The sequence below is a fragment of the Lupinus angustifolius genome, chromosome LG14, assembly GCF_001865875.1.
Source record: "Lupinus angustifolius cultivar Tanjil chromosome LG14, LupAngTanjil_v1.0, whole genome shotgun sequence".
Classification (NCBI taxonomy): Eukaryota; Viridiplantae; Streptophyta; class Magnoliopsida; order Fabales; family Fabaceae; genus Lupinus; species Lupinus angustifolius.
This window is the reverse complement of record NC_032022.1, coordinates 3,654,128-3,677,239: the sequence shown is the minus strand read 5'-3', so window position 1 is coordinate 3,677,239 and position 23,112 is coordinate 3,654,128. Positions and strand designations below refer to the sequence as shown.

At 33.0% G+C, this 23,112-nt stretch overlaps 1 protein-coding gene and 1 long non-coding RNA gene across 2 annotated transcripts; one reads left to right on the top strand and one right to left on the bottom strand.

Annotated features, from left to right (window-relative positions):
• On the top strand, positions 2,848-22,516 carry LOC109326038. The gene is made up of 3 exons (XR_002105210.1): positions 2,848-2,858; positions 9,438-9,445; positions 22,435-22,516. It is a non-coding gene; the product is annotated as an uncharacterized LOC109326038 (long non-coding RNA).
• LOC109326037 (glutamine synthetase nodule isozyme-like) lies at positions 14,826-20,378 on the bottom strand. The gene is made up of 12 exons (XM_019558675.1): positions 20,204-20,378; positions 19,343-19,382; positions 19,150-19,253; positions 19,011-19,059; positions 18,804-18,910; positions 18,337-18,424; positions 17,538-17,666; positions 16,711-16,785; positions 16,527-16,580; positions 16,373-16,410; positions 16,122-16,281; positions 14,826-15,197 (listed from the first exon to the last, which is right to left on the bottom strand). Exons 1-12 carry the CDS (start codon positions 20,275-20,277, stop codon positions 15,045-15,047), a joined length of 1,071 nt encoding a protein of 356 aa, XP_019414220.1. The 5' UTR covers positions 20,278-20,378; the 3' UTR covers positions 14,826-15,044.

The following is a 23,112-nucleotide window of genomic DNA, read 5'->3' as shown; positions in this document are numbered from 1 at the left end:
AACAGAGGTTCTTTGATATAGCAAGACATGGAGGCTAGTTCTAAAATTGTGGGTTCTAACAACACTCTTTCAATAAAAAATAAAGTGAAGTTCGAGTTGCAGACCTTTTATGTAAGCCATTTGGTGGAGCTCCTCTCTAAAGTCCCTATAGATATTAAGAGTCGATTTGCAAAGGAGTATGGTAAAATGGCAGATCTTCTTCTCGTTCCAAATGTAGATGCTTTTCCAACAATTGAAGAATATGATATTCTTCTGGACATCCCACTAGAGAGCAGGCTTAAGGTATATTTGTTCACTGGCACAAAGAATGTTACTGAAGGTCTCATTGAATAATTGATAGGTGTCCATCCATCTGCATCCCACATCATGAAGCAAGAGCCTTGTTATGGTTTAAAGTGGAGTTGTATGAAGAAGCATCTTGATCAAGTGGTGGAGAAAGAGGATTGAAATATGTTTAAACCAACATTTGCATTAGCAATCTACTGCAGTATCCTCTTTCCTTTTGTCAATGGTATGGTGGACCAATGTGCAATTGATGTCATGGTCTAGTTCACAGGGGAACTAGAGCTGCCCATAAAAATAGGAACCTGCATTTTCCAGATAGTATTCCATGTCATGGACATCAATCCTAGTTACAGTTGTTTATTGGGAAGGCCATGGGTCCATGTTTTGGGGTTGTGCCTTCTACATTGCACTATCGAGTTAAATTCACAGTGCATGGAAAGCTCCTCATCATTTTCGGAGATGAAGATATGTTGGTATCAAGATCTCTTGACACTTCGTATATCGAAGCAACGAAGGAAGCTATTGGAACATCCTTCCAAGCACTAGAGATTGCCAACGCCTCATTTATAGGAGGGGGGACATCCAAACTAAGTCCCCAACCTTCATAAGCATCACTAATGATGGTTAGAGTAATGCTGAAAAAGGGCTATCAGCCAGGAAAAGGGCTTGGAAAGTTTGGCCAAGGAAGATAAAGCCTAGTCATGCTACGACACACCAAGGGTCGATATGGCCTGGTATACAAACCCACCCGGGGAGATAGAGATAGAACTGTTGAAGAGAAGAGGAAAGGAAAGATGGCTTGCCCAGGGCAATGGGAGTATGAAGCTGGAAGGATGTTCATCCCACACATTAGCAAGAACTTCATTAGTGTTGGCTTGGAACCAAGAATGATTGTTGTTGTAGGAGATGATGATTCAGAAGATGGGTTAGACTATGTTTTTCAGTGCCCTCTAGGCACCACTCTCAAAAACTGGATAGAGGAAGACGCGTCTCCACAAGTGTTTTTAGAAGCAATGTAATAAGATGATAGAATCCCTTAGCCATGTCTAAAGCTATTGGATTTATTTTCTTTCCTTTCGAATAAGGACATCTATTTATGTTTCATTAAGTAGTACAAGTTTTTGAATTCAATAAAATACATTTATTTCTTCATATTATGCGTTTCATTTTATTCTTCATATTTTTACACTTGCACACACAAAAAAGAAGTAAAACCATGAAAAACCTAAGAAAATAAAACTAATCAACACATCAACCTAATGCAGATCCGATATTAACCCCAGAAATAATAACCATGTTATTAGCCACACATACAATCATGATCATCCAATTAATCAGCTCGACGGAAGAGATAATGATGAAGAATGGGAGGCATCACCTGAGTTATTGAGGATGGTTGAGCAAGAGTCCAGAGAGATTAAGCCTTGTGAAGATCCCACTGAGCTAGTAAATTTGGGGACAGAGGACGACAAGAAGTAAGTGAAAGTAGGAACATTGATGAAAGAGGAAGAGGCAAAAAGATGATTCAGCTTTTGCACGAGTTCAAAGATGTGTTTGCATGGACGTACATTGATATGACTGGTCTGAATAGAAACATTATGGAACGCAAGCTGTTGTTGAATCCAAATTCACGTTTGGTTAAGCAGAAGCTATGAAGGATAAAGCCAGATATTTCCTTAAGGGTGAAAGATAAGGTAGAGAAATAGCTAGACGTCGGGTTCATAACAGTTTCTACATATCCAGGATGGGTGGCTAATGTTGTAACCATACCAAAGAAGGGAGGTAAACTCAGGATCTGCATTGACTATCAAGATTTGAACAAAGCTTAGCTCAAAGAATGATTTTTCAATATCTCATATAGATATCTTGGTCGACAGCACTGCAGACCATGCCCTTTTCTCCTTCATGGATGGGTATTTCGGTTATCATCGGATCAAGATGGCCTCTGAATATGTAGATAAAACTACTTTCATCATCCCATGGGGAACCTTTTGCTATCTAGTCATGCCTTTTGGTCTGAAGAATGCTATGGCCACATACCAGAGAGACATGGTAGCTCTTTTCCACGACATGATGCATAAGGAGGTGGAGATCTTTGTAGATGACATAATATGCAAGTTCAAATCAAAGGGAGAGCATGTGGAGAATCTACGAAAGTTATTTGAACGACTCAAAAAGTATAGCCTCAAGCTAAATCCCACAAAATGTAGCTTCGAGGTTAAATTAGGATGAGTCCTTGGTTTCATTGTCAGACAGAAAGCAATTGAAGTAGATCCCGAGACGGTCAAAGCAATCATGAAATTTCCAGTACCCCAAACCGAGAAGGAAGTCAGATTTTTCTTAGGGCGTTTGAACTACATATTCAGGTTCATCTCCCAACTAACAACTACATATGAGTCAATCTTCAAGCTATTAAGAAAGAGTCAGCAATAAGATGGAATGACGATTGCCATAAAGCCTTTGAAAGCATAAAACACTATTTGACCAAATCCCCAATATTGATGCCTCCAGTACCTGATCAACCTCTTCTAATGTACTTAACAGTGCTACATGACTCTATGGGATGTGTCTTAGTCCAACATGATGAATCAGGCAGAAAAGAGCAAGCCATATACTATCTAAGCAAGAAGTTCACTGAGTGCGAGACAAGGTACTCATTGCTAGAACGTACATGTTGTGCTCTAGCATGGGCATCTCGTCGCTTGAGGCATTACATGTTGAGTCACACCATCTGGAAGATTTCAAAGATGGATCCTATGAAGTATATCTTTGAGAAACAAATATTAATAGGGAGAATCGCTCATTGGATGGTCTTATTGTCAGAATATGATATAGTATACGTGACATAGAGAGCATTCCAATGCAGTACCCTTGCAGATTATCTTGTCAGCCAACCCATAAAGAAGACTAAACCAATGGACCAGGAGTTCCCATATGAAGGTATCATGAGTCTATCCTTGGAAGAACCATCAAAAGATGGTGTACGGACGTTAATTTTTGATGGGGCCTCTAATGCACTCGGACACGGGATAGGAGTCGTACTTGTATATCTAGAAGGCAACTTCACTCCTATTATTGCCACATTATGCTTTGACTACATCAACATTATAGATGAATATAAGGTATGCACCCTAGGTTTGTAGGCATCATTGGAGAGAAAAGTTAAAATTCTAGAGGTCTTTGGGGACTCAACCCTAGTCATCCATCAATTAAAAAGAGAATGGGAGACTCGTGACAACAAGCTAGTACCTTACAAGGAGCATATCCACCGAATGGCTAAAACTTTGAAGAAATCGACTTCTACCACATTCCGATAGAGGATAACAAACTAGTTGATGCCTATTCACATTATCCTCAATGTTCCATATAAGTGGGAAAGACCAATCTCTCATCAAAATAAAAATCAGAGATCAACCAATCCATTGTTGTGCGATAGAAGTAGAGCGAGATGGGAAGTCATGGTATCACGACATCAAGGTCTATATACAGAAAAAGGAGTATCCCATTGGTGCCTCACAGAATAATAAGAGAACCTTGAGAAGATTGGCCATGGGTTTCTTTCTAGATGGGGATATTATTTTTGAAAGGAATTATGACATGGTACTCATCAGATGCCTAGAAGACAAAGAGGTTGAGGTGATACTCAAGGACGTGCATGAAGGCTCGTTTGGAACTCATGCAAATGGACATGCTATGGCTAGAAACATATTAAGGGAAGGTTACTTTTGGATGACAATGGAGACAAACTGTTGTACTTATGTCAAGAGATGCCACAAACGTCAAACTTATGCAGACAACATCGATGCTCCACCAAATACTCTAAATATCCTTTCAGCACCCTGGCCCTTCTCCATGTAGGGAATGGATGTGATTGGACCAATATAACCAAAGGCTCCTAATGGGCATCGCTTCATCCTTGTAGCCATCGACTACTTCACGGGGCTGAGGCGTGTTCATATTCCAATGTGATCAGGACAGTGGTACTACGATTTATCAAGAAGGAGTTTGTGTATAGATATGGGTAACCCAACAAAATCATCACAGACAATGCCACCAACCTAAACAATAAGATGATGACCGAGATGTGTAGCGAATTCAAAATCAAGCATCATGCATCCTCGCCTTATCGCCCTACGATGAATGGAGCAGTAGAAGAAGCAAACAAGAATATTAAAAATATTGTTCAAAAGATGGTGGTGACATACAAGGATTGGCACAAAATGTTATCTTTTGCTCTACATGGGTATCGCACATTGGTACGTACATTAATTGGGGCAACACCATACTCGCTAGTATATGGGGATTCAGGCAGTGCTCCCTGTTAAAGTATAAATTATGTCACTCAGAATCATGGTAGAATTAGGATTGAAAGAATCAGAATGGATCCAGGAGCAGTACGACCAACTGAACATGATAGAATAGAAGAGGTTAGTTGCTATATGTCATGGTTAACTATACCAGAAAAGACTCATGAAAGCTTAGGCTAAGAAATTTTGACCATGCCACTTTCAAGAGGGAGATATTGTGCTTAAGAAGATACTCCCAATCCAGAAGGATCATAGGGGTAAATAGACCCTAAATTATGATGGACCATTCATGGTGAAAACAACATTCTCTAAAGGAGCATTGATATTGAGTACTATGGACGGAAATGATCTACCTCTTTCCGTAAATTCAGATGTCGTAAAGAAGTATTATGCTTGAGAGACCTTTCAAAAAAACAAAAAACAAGAAAAAACAAAAGAAAAAGTTTGTGCATTGATGATGCATTTTTGCATACCTTTGCGCACTCTCTTAGGAGGATGATGTAAACACATCTCATACCGTGTGTATCCTCAAACAGGTCAGGTTGATGACATAAAGATTCTTTATTGTTCCAAACACCAATGAAGATATTCCAAGTCACCCCTTTTGAGGCAAGATAATATGAAAGAAGTTTATTCAAAAAATACAACACCTTCGAGAAACACCAATAAACCGGGGAAATGGTAGTTTTCCAACAAATCCTCAAAAGATCAAAAAGGGATCTAGTGGATTACAAAAAGAGCCCGCTAAGAGTTTTAGTAAAACCTTAGGCAAAAGTTAGGGCAAATCAAAGAAAATCTCAAACTAGAATGGTTACAAAACTTTCCTTTCCCAAAACGAATGGAAATCGTATCCATGATTGAAATATAGGAGATGTTTGAAATAGGATTATGGAGAATATGGAGAAAGTTGGAAGCGGGAAACACATTATTTGAGCCTTATATCCTTTCCTATCTTGTAAACCCCTAACCATACCGCATTACAAGCCCAAAAAGTACTTGTTGAGATTCGAACTGTTTAAGATACACACCAAGGTACCAAATGACTGACTCCAAAACAAATTCAAAACATTTTTTCTTAAAAGTCTATGCATAGTGTGATCAATACACAAACACTCTTAAAGAAATGAATAAATCTCGCTAGGTCGAAAATCCGAAAGGGCGGTCTAAGAAAAACTTAGGGACAAAAGAAAAATGAAAGGTCTCTTAAGAGTATAAGGCAATAAGTCAATATTGGGGTAATTTTTTGGAGGATCAATGATTGTGCAATGGTGATCTAACATATTTTGTTATTTAAAACCAACTCCCACCACTCTACCCATAACACAAAATTCCAAACACGTTTATATTTCTTTAGTCACATATGAGTTAAAGCCTTTTGTTTGCATATCTTGTTTTTATTAAACTTGTACTATCTTAAGAATTTTAAACATGTTGACTTGATTAATATTGGAAAAAAAAAGCACTTTGATGCTGAAGGACAAATTTAATCGTTGTCTTCTAGTATGAACAAACAACATCGTTCCCTACAAACAACAATCTACAACCAAATGTTGAGGATGTGACAGAGCAATGGCGATGAATACTAATTACAACACAATCTGTGTTGAAAAACTATAGAATTGTCGAACATGAGCATTTCATAACATGCATTTGCATCCATACAAAAATGAAACAACATAAACATGGCATCACACGTTAAAATAACTAGTGTCATCCAAATTTCGGCAGTACACCGACCTGCGTCTTTGGTTTCACCCTTTTCACTCCAAGTTCCGGTAGTACATCGACCTGCATTATTGGTCCTTAACCTAGTGTCATCCAAATTCTGGTAGTACACTGACCTGTGTCTTTGGTTTCACCCTTTTCACTCCAAGTTCCGGTAGTACACCGACGTGCGTTCTTGGTCCTTAACCTAGTATTATCCAAATTCTGTGAAAGTGCAAAGTGTCAAGGATCGCACTAGCAATGCTTTGCCTATGTTTTGATGAAGGCAATGTTTTATTAAAGCTTGAAGATGGCTCAACAATTAACATGCCTAGAGCTCATTGGTCATATCTAAACTAGGTTATATCAATATAGTCATTATTCTAAGTAGTCTGGGATGTCTGCCTTAGTAGTGAGGTAAATCTAGATACAAGTCTCTCAAGCCATTATAATTGTCATATCACATTCATGAGACATATCATCTAGTTAATTGTATGTTCATGCATTAATCATACATGTTATATGTGCATATTAGGCATAATATAATTGCTAAAACATGTATAGGAGTTAAGCATAACATATAGTAGTTTGCCTTTTGAATCACGTGTTTTAATATGTTGGTTAATCGATTAACGTGGTGACTTAATCGATTAACTCAACTATTTTTCTGTCATATCAATTTTTTTGTTACAACTGGTTTCTGTTTAATCATGTTACACTGGTTAATCGATTAATAGGTCTTTTGTATGTTATAACGGTTTTCTGTTTTAACTGTTTAGCTGATTGCAACAGTTTGAAGTGTCAAAACTGTTTTGTATAAGTTTAGGCAATTTGCAGAGAAGTGTAGCATTGCATACTATTGTTTAGGATTGATTAAAGAGCATATTTTCATGATTTACTTTGTGTTTTGCAGAGATAAATGCATGTGTGAGGAAGAGAGATTAACATGCCTTATTGAAGTTGATTCATTGTTATTTGCATGCTTTATTTTCATATGCTTAATCTCATCCTTTTATTTTTCACATGTTCATGCATTCTTCATAGAGATTCTTAGAGAGATATTTTGTGTTTACTGTTTGTGATTAACTCACATATGCATGATGGCTTGAGTAAATTGTGAGTGGGTTAGTCTTAAGGTTTTTCATTGTTATATTTTGAGCATTATTGTGCTTGTTAAACCTTGTTTTTGTAATATGTTTTTGTGTGTTGAATTTGTCTCTTGGTGTCTTACTACCATAGAGATAGAGTGGTTCTTCACCAAGACTATGAGGTCTTGAATTGAGAACGAGAATCTTGGCTGGGGCTGGTTTGCGAGAAAGGTTTTCTCAGGCGATAGGTAGAGTCAAACCAAGGATTAGATGTTCTAGGATTTCAAGAAAGAAGCATCATGAGTCTTGTACATTGTATTGGTGTATGTGATTATACTTGTATTCAATATAGTGAAGAAGGAAATCTCCCAAGATCAGAAGGGGAGGTCTGGATGTATTTTGTAGTGGACCGCAAATGAACCAGGATAAAAATTCATCTGTGCACGTTGTTCTCTCTTAATCTCCTTTACATTTCTTGTTGTTTTAATGCGAGTTAGAAGCTCATATTTGTATGCTTATACCCTGCCATATACTTGTTAATATTGCATAAAGATATTTGTTGTATCTCTGCTTATCTGTTAATAAATAACTGTGTAGTTAGCTGCTCTGATCATTCTGCTTCAGTTGTGTGTTAATCTATTAAGCCCACTAGTTAATTGATTAACTGAGCTGTTTCCAGAACTGGGTTTTGGTCCGAGAAGTGGTGATTGATAACCGCTACACCTATTCAACTCCCCTTCTATGTGTGCCTAGACCACTGATACCTAACATGTGGTATCAGAGCTAGTACGACGTACTAGCTCAACCATATTCGCATGATCCTAAGAGAATTAAAATGGGTTCCACCATCCCCTTTGGCGGTGATGGCGCATCCATTAATCGCTCTCCCATATTCAGTGGCGAGGGATACGCCTACTGGAAAGTCTGAATGAAGATTTTTATAGAGGCCATTGATTCGGACATTTGGGAATCCGTGATTAGTGGACCATTCGTCCCACTTCACTTAGTGGATGACGAACCGAAAGAAAAGCCTAAATGCTTATGGACTGATGAGGAGCGCAAGAAGGTTCAGTATACGAATATGAATTATATGTTTAATTTTAATTGTACGTATATATGAAAGTTGCATGCTTAAATTATATGTATAAATATGAATTATATGATTAATTTTAATTGTCTGTATAAATATGAAAATTGCATGTTTAATTATTAATTGTATGTAAAAATATGAAAATTGCATGCTTAATTATTAGTTAGGTGTTATAAATACGAATGATATGATTAATTTTAATTATATGTATAAATATTAATTATATGTTATTAATTATTATTTGTATGTATAGGTATATGTTACATGCTTAAATTATTAATTATATGAATTGCGTAATATATGTTATGTATATGAAGTATATGTACATGTTTGTATTGTTTTATTATTATGTGATATAATGTACACTTTTTAGGCACACACATATGCCCTATACCCGGGTATTAGTGATACCTTTTTGGATAGAAGGAACACTAGCCTCACTGGTCGCGATCTTTGCCGCTTCTAAGTGTTGGTGATGTGGACCACTCATATTGTTACCGCTTATAATGAGTTAGTCGTTCGAGCTGATCTCCTGTTTCTAACATCATAATATTTGGTTTCTCTAGTTGAGAGAGATGCAATATGAGAACCTTTATAGGTAGTCTAGAACTTGCCAAGAGCATCCATTGTATGTTAAAAATGTCGCCACTACATTTTATAGTTAAAAATGTAGAAAAATATTTTAAGCCCAATTACCTTGGGTTTTGGGATTTTTGATATCTAGGTTCGGGAGTCGGTTACAAGGTAGGGAAGGTATTAGCACCCTACCTGTCCGCCTTAAGCGGTACCCTTCATTAAAATATACGACTTTATTATTATTATTATTATTATTATTATTTATTAAAATTTCTGATTAATTAATTAATTATGACAAAGAAAAAATTAGTTATTTTTATTATTGTGCCTGACAAGATTGACTCTGGTCTTACATATCCCTATTAAGGAAATCAAGGCTTACATTAGTTCTTTAAGTAGAAAAATGTTTGTTGATTAGGTATATTTTAATTAAGGAAAATATATTTTTTAGTTTCATTTTTTTCGAAAATATAATTTTAAAAAATTAAAACATATTCAGATATAATTATTTATATTTTTTCGGAATTTATAGTAGGTTTTAATTCGATTTTCAAAAAAATAATAAATAAATTAAAACACCAAGTTAAACCTGACTTGGTGGGTTGGTTTAAATCCCAAAAAACTAGGATTATAGATTAGTGTATAGCCATTCAGTGAGAAAATTATTAGGATTAGGTTAAGGTTAAAGAGTTTTATAAATACACTAGTTTAGTAGAGTGAAAGTCTTCTTCCTCTAGTTCCAAAAAAACGCTAAAAAAATAATTTGCAAAAGAAACATAACCACTATGAGAGAGAGAGAGAGAAAAACTTTTTTATTCTAAGCGATCCAGTGCAGCTGCGATCAGAATTCGCGCTGTGCACCCGCCATAGTCACTGTGCGATTTACTTACTTACTTTCGCATTGACCCGTCTGCAGCCAATCACAGGACGAAACGCGTCCTAGCCACGGTTCAACCAGTTTCACCAGATTAGCCCGACCTTGAGAACACAGGATCTCGTGTGTGTGTGACCATAATATTGCACCAACTACGTCCTGACATGTGCCCCGGTCCACCCAGCTACAACGCGCCATCCATTCTTCTACTGCCACGTGTCTCATACACTCCAGGCAAGTCACACCCTATCCCAACTTACACGATGTAAAGTTATGTAATTTTATGTGTTTTAATGGGTTCTAATTAGTTCTTTTGCATACTATATTTCCAATATTAAATCTGTAAAAAAATAAATTCGGCATTAACAATTTACTAATTATCATATAAAATATAATAATGACATTATACATAAAAATGGAAATTTTTAAGGATAATGGGTAAAAATAAATAGAATCTCACTCTTTTTAATGAGTAGTTAGTATTCTATTTTTTTTTATTTCTTAGCAACCGATTTTTCTATTCTCTGTAATTATCCAGCAATTATGAATAAAGAACATCGGTTTCCTAAAAATAATTTAGTAAATGTTTAAAGTATAAAACAAAGTATTTTAGTGCATTCTTCAATTAAATTAAGTGTTACCCTAGTCATTTAATAATCCATAATTGTTTTATATAATAAAATTTCAAACCACACCTCTACAAATTTAACACTTTTAAATAAAACATGATAAATAAGCAATTTTCAACAGGAATAAAATGACTTTGAGATTTAATCAAAGATGTCGAGAAGGTCGCCTTGAAGGCCTCTTTCTTCTCAAATCATCTTCGAAAGGTTGTGATATGCTGATTCTTTTCAATCGATTAAATCTCAAAATCAATTAAATTCTATTTTCTTGATTAAATAAATAATAAAAATTAATAAATAAATTAAAAAACTTTTTTACCAATAAACAAATATGCAAAATCAATATTTTGACTAAAAAAATAAATTTTCCTTAATTAAAATGTACCCAACCAACAAACATTTTTCTACCAAAAGAATTGCGTAAGCCTTGATTCCCTTAATAGAGATACGTAGGATCATGGTCAATTTTGTCAGGCATAGTAATAAAAATAAATATTTTTTTCTTTGTAATAATTAATCATACAATCTAAAAATAATAATAATAATAAAGTCATATATTTTGATGAATGGTACCGCTTAAGGAGGGTCGGTAGGGTGCTAATACCTTCTCTACCTTGTAACCGACTCCTGAACCTCGATATCAAAAATCCAAAAGCTTTGGCTTAAAATATTTTTCTACATTTTAACTATAAAATGTAGTGACGATTCTAAATAAGTCGTGCAGCCGAAAATCGGGGCACAACAGTTGACGACTCTTCTTGGGACTTTTTGGAGAGAGTCCAGCTCACAATCAATAAATGTGTGACTGTTTATTTACCATTATTATTACTAGCGTGTTGACATGCACTGTCGTGCCTGTCAACCCGTTTTTCCTATTGTTTGTAATGTATAGTTTGTATTTTATAAATTCAAATATAATTTTTTGCGCTAAATTTACGGTTGAATTTATTCAATTGGTCTAATATTCAATTTTTTAAATACACTTTTAAAATAAGAAGATAATAAAGATAAAATAATATTATATGGTTTTTTGGTAGAAATAAAAAGATATTAAGGGCAAAATAGGAAAACACAAATTACACCATGATGGTGGTTATTTTGTGTTTTCCCTTTATTAATAGTATAGATTATTATTATTATTATTTAGTTGATTAGTTAATTTCGAATAATATTGCATGCTTAATTATTAATTATATATACAAAGATGAATTATATGTTTAATTTTAATTGTACATATACATATGAAAGTTGCATGCCTAAATTATATGTATAAATATGAATTATATGATTAATTTTAATTGTATGTATAAATATGAAAATTGCATGTTTAATTATTAATTGTATATAAAAATATGAAAATTGCATGCTTAATTATTAATTAGGTGTTATAAATACGAATGATATGATTAATTTTAATTATATGTATAAATATGAATTATATGTTATTAATTATTATTTGTATGTATAGGTATATGTTACATGCTTAAATTATTAATTGTATGAATAGCGTGATTATATGTTGTGTATATGAAGTATATGCGCATGTTTGTATTGTTTTATTATTATGTGATATAATGTACACATTTTAGGCACACATATTCCCTATACCCGGGTTGTAGTGATACCTTTTTGGATAGAAGGGACACTAGCCTTACCTCTTTAGCCGCTCGAGCTGGTCTCCTGTTTCTAACATCATAATATTTGGGTTTCTCTAGTTGAGAGAGATGCAACATGATAACCTTTATAGGGAGTCTAGAATTTGCCAATGACATCCATTGTATGTTAAAGATGTTGCCACTACATTTTATAGTTAAAAATGTAAAAAAATCATTTGAACCCAATTACCTTGGGCTTTTAGATTTTTGATATCCAGGTTCGGGAGTCGGTTACAAGGCAGGGAAGATATTAGCATCCTACCCATCTGGCTTAAACGGTACCCTTCATTAAAATATATAACTTTATTATTATTATTTATTATATTGTCTCATTAATTAATTAATTATTAAAAATAAAAAATTATTTATTTTTATTAGTGTGTCTGACAAGATTGACTCTAGTCCTACGTATCCCTATTAAGGGAATCAAAGATTCATGTAGCTCTTTAGGTAGAAAAATGTTTGTTGGTTGGGTATATTTTAGTTAAGGAAAATATATTTTTTAGTTTTATTTTTTTGAAATCTTGTAACCGACTCCTGAACCTGGACTTCAAAAATCCAAAAGCTTGAGCTTAAAAGATTTTCTACATTTTAACTATAAAATGTAGTGGCGATTCTAAATAAGTCGTGCAGCCGAAAATCGGGGCGTGACAGTTGACGACTCTGGTAGGGACTTTTTGGAGAGAGTCCAGCTCACAATCAATAAAATGTGTGACTGTTTATTTATTATTATTATTATTATTATTTTGTTGATTAGTTAATTATTAATTATATATATAAAGATGAGTTATATGTTTAATTTTAATTGTACGTATAAATATGAAAGTTGCATGTATAAATATGAATTATATGATTAATTTTAATTGTGTGTATATATATGAAAATTGCATGTTTAATTATTAATTGTATATAAAAATATGAAAATTGTATGCTTAATTATTAGTTTAGTGTTATAAATATGAATGATATGATTAATTTTAATTATATGTATAAATATGAATTATATGTTATTAATTATTATTTGTATGTATAGGTATATGTTACATGCTTAAATTATTAATTGTATGAATTGTGTAATTATATGTTGTGTATATGAAGTATATGTGCATGTTTCTATTGTTTTATTATTATGTGATATAATGTACACATTTTAGGTACACATATGCCATATACCCGAGTATTAGTGATACCTTTTTGGATAGAAGGTACACTAGCCTCATTGGTCGCGGTCTTTGCCGCTTCAAAGTGTTGGTGACGTGGACCACTCATATTGTTACCTCTTATTATGAGTTAGCCGCTTGAGTTAGTCTCATGTTTCTAATATCATAATATTTGGGTTTATCTAGTTGAAAGAGATGCAATATGATAACCTTTATAAGAAGCCTAGAACTTGCCAATGACATCCATTCTATGTTAAAAATGTCGCTACTACATTTTATAGTTAAAAATGTAGAAAAATCTTATAAGCCTAATTACCTTGGGCTTTTCAATTTTTGATATCCAGGTTCAGGAATTGGTTACAAGGTAGGGAATGTATTAACACCCTACCCGTCTGCCTTAAACGGTACCCTTCATTAAAATATATGACTTCATTATTATTATTATTTATTATATTGTCTCATTAATTAATTATTAAAAATAAAAAATTATTTATTTTTATTAGTGTGCATGACAAAATTGACTCTAGTCTTACGTATCCCTATTAATGGTATCGAAAGTTTATGTAGCTCTTTAGGTAGAAAAATGTTTGTTGGTTGAGTATATTTTAGTTAAGAAAAATATATCTTTTAGTTTTATTTTTTTGAAAATCTAATTAAAACCTAATTAAATATATTTTAATTACTTTTTATATTCTATAAATTCCCAAAAAAAAATATAAATAATTATATATGAGTATGTTTCAATTTTTTAAAATTATATTTTTGAAAAAAATTATATTTTTGAAAAAAATTAAATTAATTTTTTTTATTTGGAATTTAAAAAGAATATTTAGAATATGTCACAATCAATATGTCACTTATAAAAATTAATAAAAAATCTTTTTAATTATCATCTATTTATTTTATAATAAAACAATAATAAAAAATTATCTTAAAAGGGTGTGGGTTTTTAGGTCCTAGTTTTTTGTTGATGAAAAATCATTTTTCTAAATTAATTTAATTTTAGCTTTGTATTTTGGTTAACTTAATCACTTAAATTTAGGAACCCTAACACATCTTGTTTATTTTTATTATTTTTTAACTTTGGTTAACCTAAACACTTAGATACCTTAAAAACATTGATTTGACTTTCCTATTTAATATTATTTGTTTACCTTTTTAAAAAAAAATGTTTTGGGTTTTTCCTGAGCCGGACAAAAATGGGTATTCACAATACCCAACCTATTGTGAGTACTTTTTACGAATACCGACAGGTCCAGGTACTCATTATCATTCATACTCCCAAATAAGAAGAGGTTTTTCAAAGTCTTCCATTCCATTCCATTCCCCTCCAAAATCACAATGTGAAACAACTCTTATTTTTGAAAGCATGATCAAGCTATATTGAGTGGTCCACCAAATGTACTTTTATTTGGTAAAGTAACAAATACTAAAATCAACACATTTCTATATTTCACCCACATAACAATGTCGTATGCTATATTGCTATTGCCATTATCATTTACTTGATAACCAAACAGTACATAATTATTGAAACATCCAATAGGAAAACGAGAGAATGAAATGGAAAACAACGAACTAGTTAAGTAGTTAGCCTTGGTAAGTTAGAACCAACAAACAAGCACTAAACTATCATGCATGCCACCGTAACTTTAACAAATGATGTTAGTAGTGGTAGCTCATGGTTTCCAGAGAATGGTGGTTTCAGCAATCATGGAAGTGACTACATATGGGTCCATATTAGAAGCAGGCCTCCTGTCCTCAAAATAACCCTTCCCTGCTTTCTCAGTATCCCTTCCAACTCTAATAGAAGCACCACGGTTTGCAACTCCCTGCATTTCACACGAAAATAGTTCAAATCAATGAAAACGGAACTGGCGGACGATCCTATGTAATCCCTGATCGGAGTCGCTAACGGTCCTGGTTCATAGTTTAACCGGATGAAAGGTTGAACCGTAAAAATTCCGACCCAGCAGTAAATATGGTTAAACCGTAATAATAATACAAGATAATACAAGATGTAAATCTAACAATTCACTTAAAATATAAAAAAATGAAGTACTGCTCTACTTTTTTTGTTTTATTCGGCTAGAAAAAGTAGAGAAATGTTACTACAATCAATTATATGTAACTACTAATTATTTATAATTATATATTTATATACAATTATTTATATATATATATATATTCATAATCATTAATTGTATATCACACCATCCAATTGGGTTGGACTGTTTAACTCATTAAATCTAATATGCCATATCTTCAGGTTATCTCAAACCTGTATGCTTTTATGCACATGCCTACCTAGCCATGACAACTAATCTGGATTTATTTTGATTAGTTGTACCTGTGTGCCTACACTCACATGCCTAAATAAGTTTTACTCTATTCAATTTCAACCAACTAAAAGGTACTGAGTGTTACATTTTTTAATCTGATGCCTTGCTCTAAAACACATCTCTTACAAAACACTATTCAAAAGTTTAGGGGATACCTATATATTTTCAATGTAAAGATTTATATAGAGTCGATATATTACTTGTAATTAATTTATTTTATATTTTCTGAAGAGTCAATAATAATTAAACATAAATGAAAATGATACAATGATAGTATTATAAAACTTATACACTGTCAATACATATATTTTAAAGTTGACCTCCATTATTATTAAACAGTAAAAATTGTACACAAGATGAGTAGTGAATGTGCAAAAGTAATAGTGCATGTAAAGTCATTGTATTCTTGCTTACCCATAAGAAGGTGTTGATGTCAGCTGTCTCATGTTTACCAGTCAAACGACGCTCATTGCCTTCTCCATAAGCAGCAATATGCTCCTTATGCCTCTTGCTCAATTTCTCAATAGCTTGTTTTATGATGTCATAACCACCATCATTCCTCATGGACTTGGTGCTACAACAATATTTTTGCATGCACTTGTCAACCATGAAACCAAAGAAAATTTGTTTAAACTCAATCCTTTCATTTAATTAACATAAATTACCTGTAATTTGTGTGAGCACCAGCACCATTCCAATCACCCTGGTTTTTTTTAATAACCCAAGTAACAAGACTAGAAGGGTCAGCACCAATTCCATAAAAAATAAAAGGAATGAAATGGTCAAAATATTTGCACTAAAAGGGAGGGGGTATTCAACCTTGACTGGTTTAGGGTCAAAGGAAACCACAGCACCAGCAATCTCAGTGATCCTCTGTTAAAACAGAAATAAAGAAATTTAGTTTCTTAATTTAGATCAAAAAATGAAAACATTGGTCTTTCGAAAGATAAAATAATTAAAAACTTGGTGATAGTGACATTAAGAGTAGGCATGTGATACCTACCTCCAAAATGTAACGAGCAACCCATATCTCATCACCAGCAGTGATGCCAAGAGATGGACCAACTTGGAATTCCCACTAAAATTAGAAAAACAACAAGTGATGTTTCAATTTAATAATTGAAAGATATTTGTACGAAAGGAAAATATTAAAATTTTAAGGGTAAAAAATGACAAGTAAATGTTGTATTCATCGTAATTGGACTGTCGTACAAAATTTATGTCATATGTCCCGGACTAATTAGTATTTGCCAATAAGTCAAAAATAATACTTTATTTTAACTTCATTTTAATTTTATTTTATTAAAATAATATGTTATATTCATGTGTATAGATATAAGTGAAATGAGATAGAAATGGAGACACTAAGTTGAAATAGGTGATCTCCATCCTCATTAGAAAATTGTAGGCAAGTGTGAGTGTATGACTAATATTACTATAATTATGGAAAGTATCAAAACCACAATAGTGGTGTCCTGCTGTGCGAACTTATAATTTTTCGCTATAGCCTTCTGAATCAGATAGTAACTTATTAGAGTTGTTTGATTAACAAAAAAAATTGAAAGGAATTATAGCTTTTAAAAAATGATGTTATAACATTTAAAAGTTGGGTTTTAAAAATCTTTTGAAATGACAAAGGAAAAGAACTTTAAATAGTTGTCTCCCAATTTTATCATTCAAAATGTTTAACAATTATATTAGTTATTTCTAACTAAAAAACATTTTCATTACTTTTTATGGAAAACTCTAGTTTTAATAAGCTTAATATTGTACTTAGCATTAATGTTATGAATTACAAATTAAAACAGAGAATGAATTTTACCAACTAACCTGCCCGGGCATCACTTCCCCGTTAATTCCACTGACATTAATGCCAGCATATAGACAGGCTTTGTAATGTGAGTCAACAATATCACGACCATATGCCTTGTCAGCACCAATACCACAATAGTATGGTCCCTATTAATTAACCAAATAAAATTAGAACATATGTAAGCAAATAAAATAGCAAAAGAAAACAAGTTTAAATTGGAAAATCTATTCAATTATTCACCTTGATTTCAAAGTTGCCAAATTATGGTAATTCTGGTTAATATCATTTGTTCTTATGTTGCACGTGATTAGTGCCATATTGGGGGTCCCATGGGAGCAACATTTGAAAATTTGAGACGCCAAATGTTACTAAACACCCCTCATACCAATATGACGAGGAAATTAAAAATAGAGACGAGCTCATAGATGTGTCATTACAAAAATATTTTTAAATTTAGTTTGGCCCAACTGCCATCTAATACAATTTAAATATAGTTGCATTGTGAACATACATTATTGTATTATTGTGACTTAGTGTCACATCACAATTGTGACAATTGTGAGGTCAAGCAATTGTGACCATGATCTCAATATGGAGGTGGAATCAAGTAATAGGGCCAATAGTTTTGTACAACTGGGGTGCCAAAATGTCAATTTCATATTAGTCCAAGAAAATAAATCACATTTAGTCCTTATGTTTAAAAACATAATGAAATTGGTCTGTTTTACAGTTAAATTGGTCTAGGAAAAGGACCAATATATTAAAAAAATGATGCTTTTAAGGACTAAAATGAAGTTTTGGTTAACGAGTCTTCACCTGCGGTCCAGGAAAACCACCAACAGGCCACCCAAGAGGCCATTGGATATGATTCTGCAACAAGGTGTATTCCTGTTCAATACCATACCTACTCACAAAACCATGGACCTATAGTTAGGCACACAAAACCTCATGTGAAAAAGTCACAATTATGTTATCCATGCTACATGGTTGCACAATTTTATAAGTATATCCTTTCACCCTATGGATAAGGAATTAATCCACTTTAGGATGTGTGATTGTCCTTCCCAATAAGTATTACTCCCAAGAATTGAACCCTTAACATCTTAATTTATTTGGGGATTTAGTAAAGTCTTACACCATTAGACCAACATCGTGTTGATGTTACACTTACTATTTTATTATCTCTTTCTTTGCCTCAAAAGGAAAGTTGTCAACAAAAACAAAAACATGATTGAAACACTTAGTTATAAGCTTAATGTAATGAAGCAATAATGAACAGGTACCAGGGTTCCTCAGAAACAACATCAGGATTGCTGAAAATCTCTGCAGCAGCATGTCTCTTGTTAGTGGGAATGGGTACTCCAGCAGGAGTGTAAGCATCACACATTACCTTAAGTCAATTTCAATTGAAAAATAAAAAAAGGGTTACACCATGAAAAACAAGTTCAACTACACAAGCTAGGGAAAACCAAGTAGACAAAAACTCTAACCAGGATATTGTTACCCCTTCTGAATGGATCCTTGAAAATAGCTTGAGGACTATATAGAATCAAACCCCAAATAAGAAAAAAAGTTGTGAAAAAATATTGAAGTGGTGTTAAAAATTTCAACATAAAAACAATAGCTTACTATAAGATCACTTCACTATCTTCTCCTGGAGCTTGACCTGTGCTGGAACCATCATAGTTCCACTTGGGTAGCTTTGATGTGTCACTAACTGGTCCTGGTAGAGTCTATATCCCATAACCATTTTATATTTGCATTAGTTATAAAACAAACAATATAAAATTCACATTTTATTTTTCTAGAAACTGTGCGTTACCCTTGCTTTGCTCCTAAGGTCCAATCCTGATCCACCAATCCTACAATGAAAATAGAAGCAGGATCATTAGAGTTTATCAAAAGGAGAAATTCTGATAAAAACAAATTAGGTGGAATTGAAGAAGTTAACGGACTCATTATAGCAGTAATAGTAAATAATATAAAAAACCAAGCATGATAATAATCAGTAAAACAAAAGACGAAGTCAAAGCAGGGATATAAATAATTATTTTCCTTGTTATACACAACTTAATGAATATAGACCGAATCATAATAGTCCAAGTTGAATGGAGCTAAAGTTTCGTTGAAGCAAGGTTTCCCGTTTTAGTATTCCCAATGAAAAAAATAGAACTTTGCCCCTTTTAAATATTAACTTGTCCTAAAGTTTAAAAAACTTAATAAGTGGATACCTTCCCAACTTTATTTATCAATAAGATTTTTTTCATATTTATTTCTAGAAGATATGGAACTAAAACAGGTTATGCAAGAAAATGCAGAGCAGCATCACACCATGATGAAAATCATTCTGCAAATTGTTGTTGGACCCTGCTGTTATCGGAGAACCTCCGATTACTAGAGAGTCTCCTTTATACATGTGTATAGAAGAGTGAAGAGTCATATGTGAAATAACATGTCTTGAACCAAAACCTTACCTCAATAATTCTATTGCCTTTCCCACTTATAAATTATTTCCTTTGTTAATTCCCTCTATCCAAGAGTTCACACTTGAATAAAACAATAATTGTTGCATGTAAATAAGATAGATAGGGCCATGCTATATTATTTCTATATTTGTTAATAGGTAACATATTAACAAAAAAAATAATAACAGAAAAAAAACTAACATGAACATGTGACTAACCATATGTACTCAGCGATCACCTTCTCCGTGGTTTCGGAGAGGTTAAGGTTGATGAGATCTGAGAGCAGGGACATCTTCAAAAATCAAAACTTTGATGCAAGGAACGAATTCTTCTTCACTCTCTCCTCCTTCTTCGTTGAATATGAGGATTCAAAACTGAAACGTGATCGTAGTTATTCCTGTGGTAACCTTTTTATAGTGGCTTCACTTGGTTGGAATTATTTTTCCTACAAAGACTTTTTCAAATAAACAATTTATTAAAATAGATAAAAATAAGTGACTGCTTTAAATAATAAGGTAATATTTGGGACCATATTATGCAAAATATGAAACACTGTAACGAGGATGGAGAATAACGATCCCTTAAAACGGATAATAAAGAACAATAAATAATGAATTAGTAACACTTATATATTCAGTGTTATAAAAATTGGTTCGTGCTTACCAGTTCAATAATTATATGTAAACCAATCAGTTGATCTCAATACTAGTATATTACAATAATTATACTGGTCATGCAATCATATTAGTCATATCGACCAGTGTTCAATTAAACTGTAACAGTCATATTAGTCAATTTTTATTTAAAATTAAATTTTTAATCAAAAAAAATTATTGTTTTTTTTTTGTTGATTTTCAACATTAATGTTACTAAATTATATATATATGTATATCTAATTTCATTCAAATGTGGTTTAATGAGTGAACCACAAGTTGAACCTTATACCACTATATTAGTATCTTAACCGGTTTGATGACCGGTACAATATTAATAACACTGCATATTTGATTTGAAATGATAAAATGAATTGAATTTTTTTATATTCTAGATATACCACAGTTTCTTATCGTGTTCATTTCCAATTTCTTGGTTGTTGGGATTCATGGTCAATATAGATTAATAATATTTAAGGATAGATATTACCTCTCCTTTCCCTTTCAAACAAATTCAAATGATTGAAGTTTTTCTCTTTGAAATCGTGTTAGGTCTCATTTGCTGAATTATTCGTAACTGCATATTTACGATACTGATGTGATGATCAGTTAGACCTTTGATCAATTTACACCACTTTTGTTTATTGACCTACTATTTCTTTATTTTAATCCTAATCCTTTTTCTCATTGAAATCGTGTTAGGTCTCATTCCTATTACTTTGGCTGAATTATTCGTAACTGCATATTTACGATACTGATGTGATGATCAGTTAGACATTTGATCAATTTACACCACTTTTGTTTATTGACCTACTATTTCTTTATTTTAATCCTAATCCTATAGGTCAAATTCAGACTTTAGACTGTGGTTCAAATATTTCGCAGTGTCGTTCTGTCTAGATCTAACAAGAATGAAATCACGCTCTGTATGATCTGAACCTACGACATCGGGATTTGGAGGCCCGCATTCTACCAAACTGAACTAATAGCGCTTTATTCTCATAAATAATTTTATGAGACCTTAATACATATTGCATGCTACATAAGAACATAAGCTAGATGAAGGAACGTGAAGACCTAGGATGTAGAAGATCATAACATGAGTGATTCAACATATTTGGATTCCTATATATCTACTCATGCGGTACTTCATTAGGCAATATATATATATATAAGATCCATCTGTATAGATATCATCATCTACATCCAGAAATTCGTATGCTTGGTAAGAAGCTTGTACAGTTTGGGAAAGGGTTTTGATTGATCAAAAAGAAGAATCTACTTCAACTGATATGCCCTTAGGCACGACCGTACATAACATAGAAATGACACTCAGAAAGGGTGGATAATTAGCTAGAGCAACATGTGCTGTAGCGAAAGTAATTGCAAAAGAGGGAAAATCAGCCACATTAAAATTACCTTATGGGAAGGTCCATTTGATATCCAATACCTGCTTAGCAACAGTCGGACAAGTGGAGAATGTTGGGGTAAATCAGAAAAGTTTGGGTAGAGCCGGATCTAAGTGTTGGCTAGCTAAGCGTCTTGTAGTAAGAGGAGTAGTTATGAACCATGTAGACCATCCCCATGAGGGTGGTGAAGGGAGGGTCCCAATTGGTAGAAAAAACCCACAACTCCCTGGGGTTATCATACACTTGGAAGAAGAAGTAGAAAAATGAATAAATATAGTAATAATTTAATTCTATGTCGCCGTAGTAAATAGTAAAGTCGAGAAAATAGAAGTTGTTTCTTCGTCTTAAAAAAAAGGAGTAATTAACTGATTTTTTATTGTATTAAAGAATAAGACATATTTGTTGTAGTGAAATACTATTGTTCCTCCCCTAAATGAAAAATGCTCAATTACAAATGCCTACGATCTAGACTATACTATCTATAAAGGATCGGAGATGCCTTGCTTACGTATCAATGGAAAGTGCATTAACATAAATACGGCAGTAAAAAGAGGTAATAAAAAAGTATGTAAACTATAAAAACGAGTCAAGGTAGATTGTCCCACACTAGCACTTCCGTGTAATAAATTCACTACAGACATGCTTTTTTTCCCGATAACCTCAGACTAATCAATCGAATATTGATTAATACGTAATCGATTGAACACTACTTGAAAATGACTATTATGTAATAGATAGAACACTACTTGAAAACGACTATTCTGCTCAGAAATGAAATATTCCTAGAAATTCTTGCTCTCATTGGACTATTTGTATCTATATGCATTAGGATCCCGATTCATAGATCTCTCAGTTCGAGAAATCAAAATAAGAGGATTGAACTATTTCTTCTGACTCTTTTTCAAATTTGATAAATGTTGGTTGATCGTGTATTTCATTATAGTTCTATGATTCAAAGTATCATTTCCTATTTGATACCTTTTAATTCCACATTCGAAGTTGCGATCGAATCAATCCAATATATTTCTTATGTAACCCATAGGTGCTATATTGGATTTGAATCAG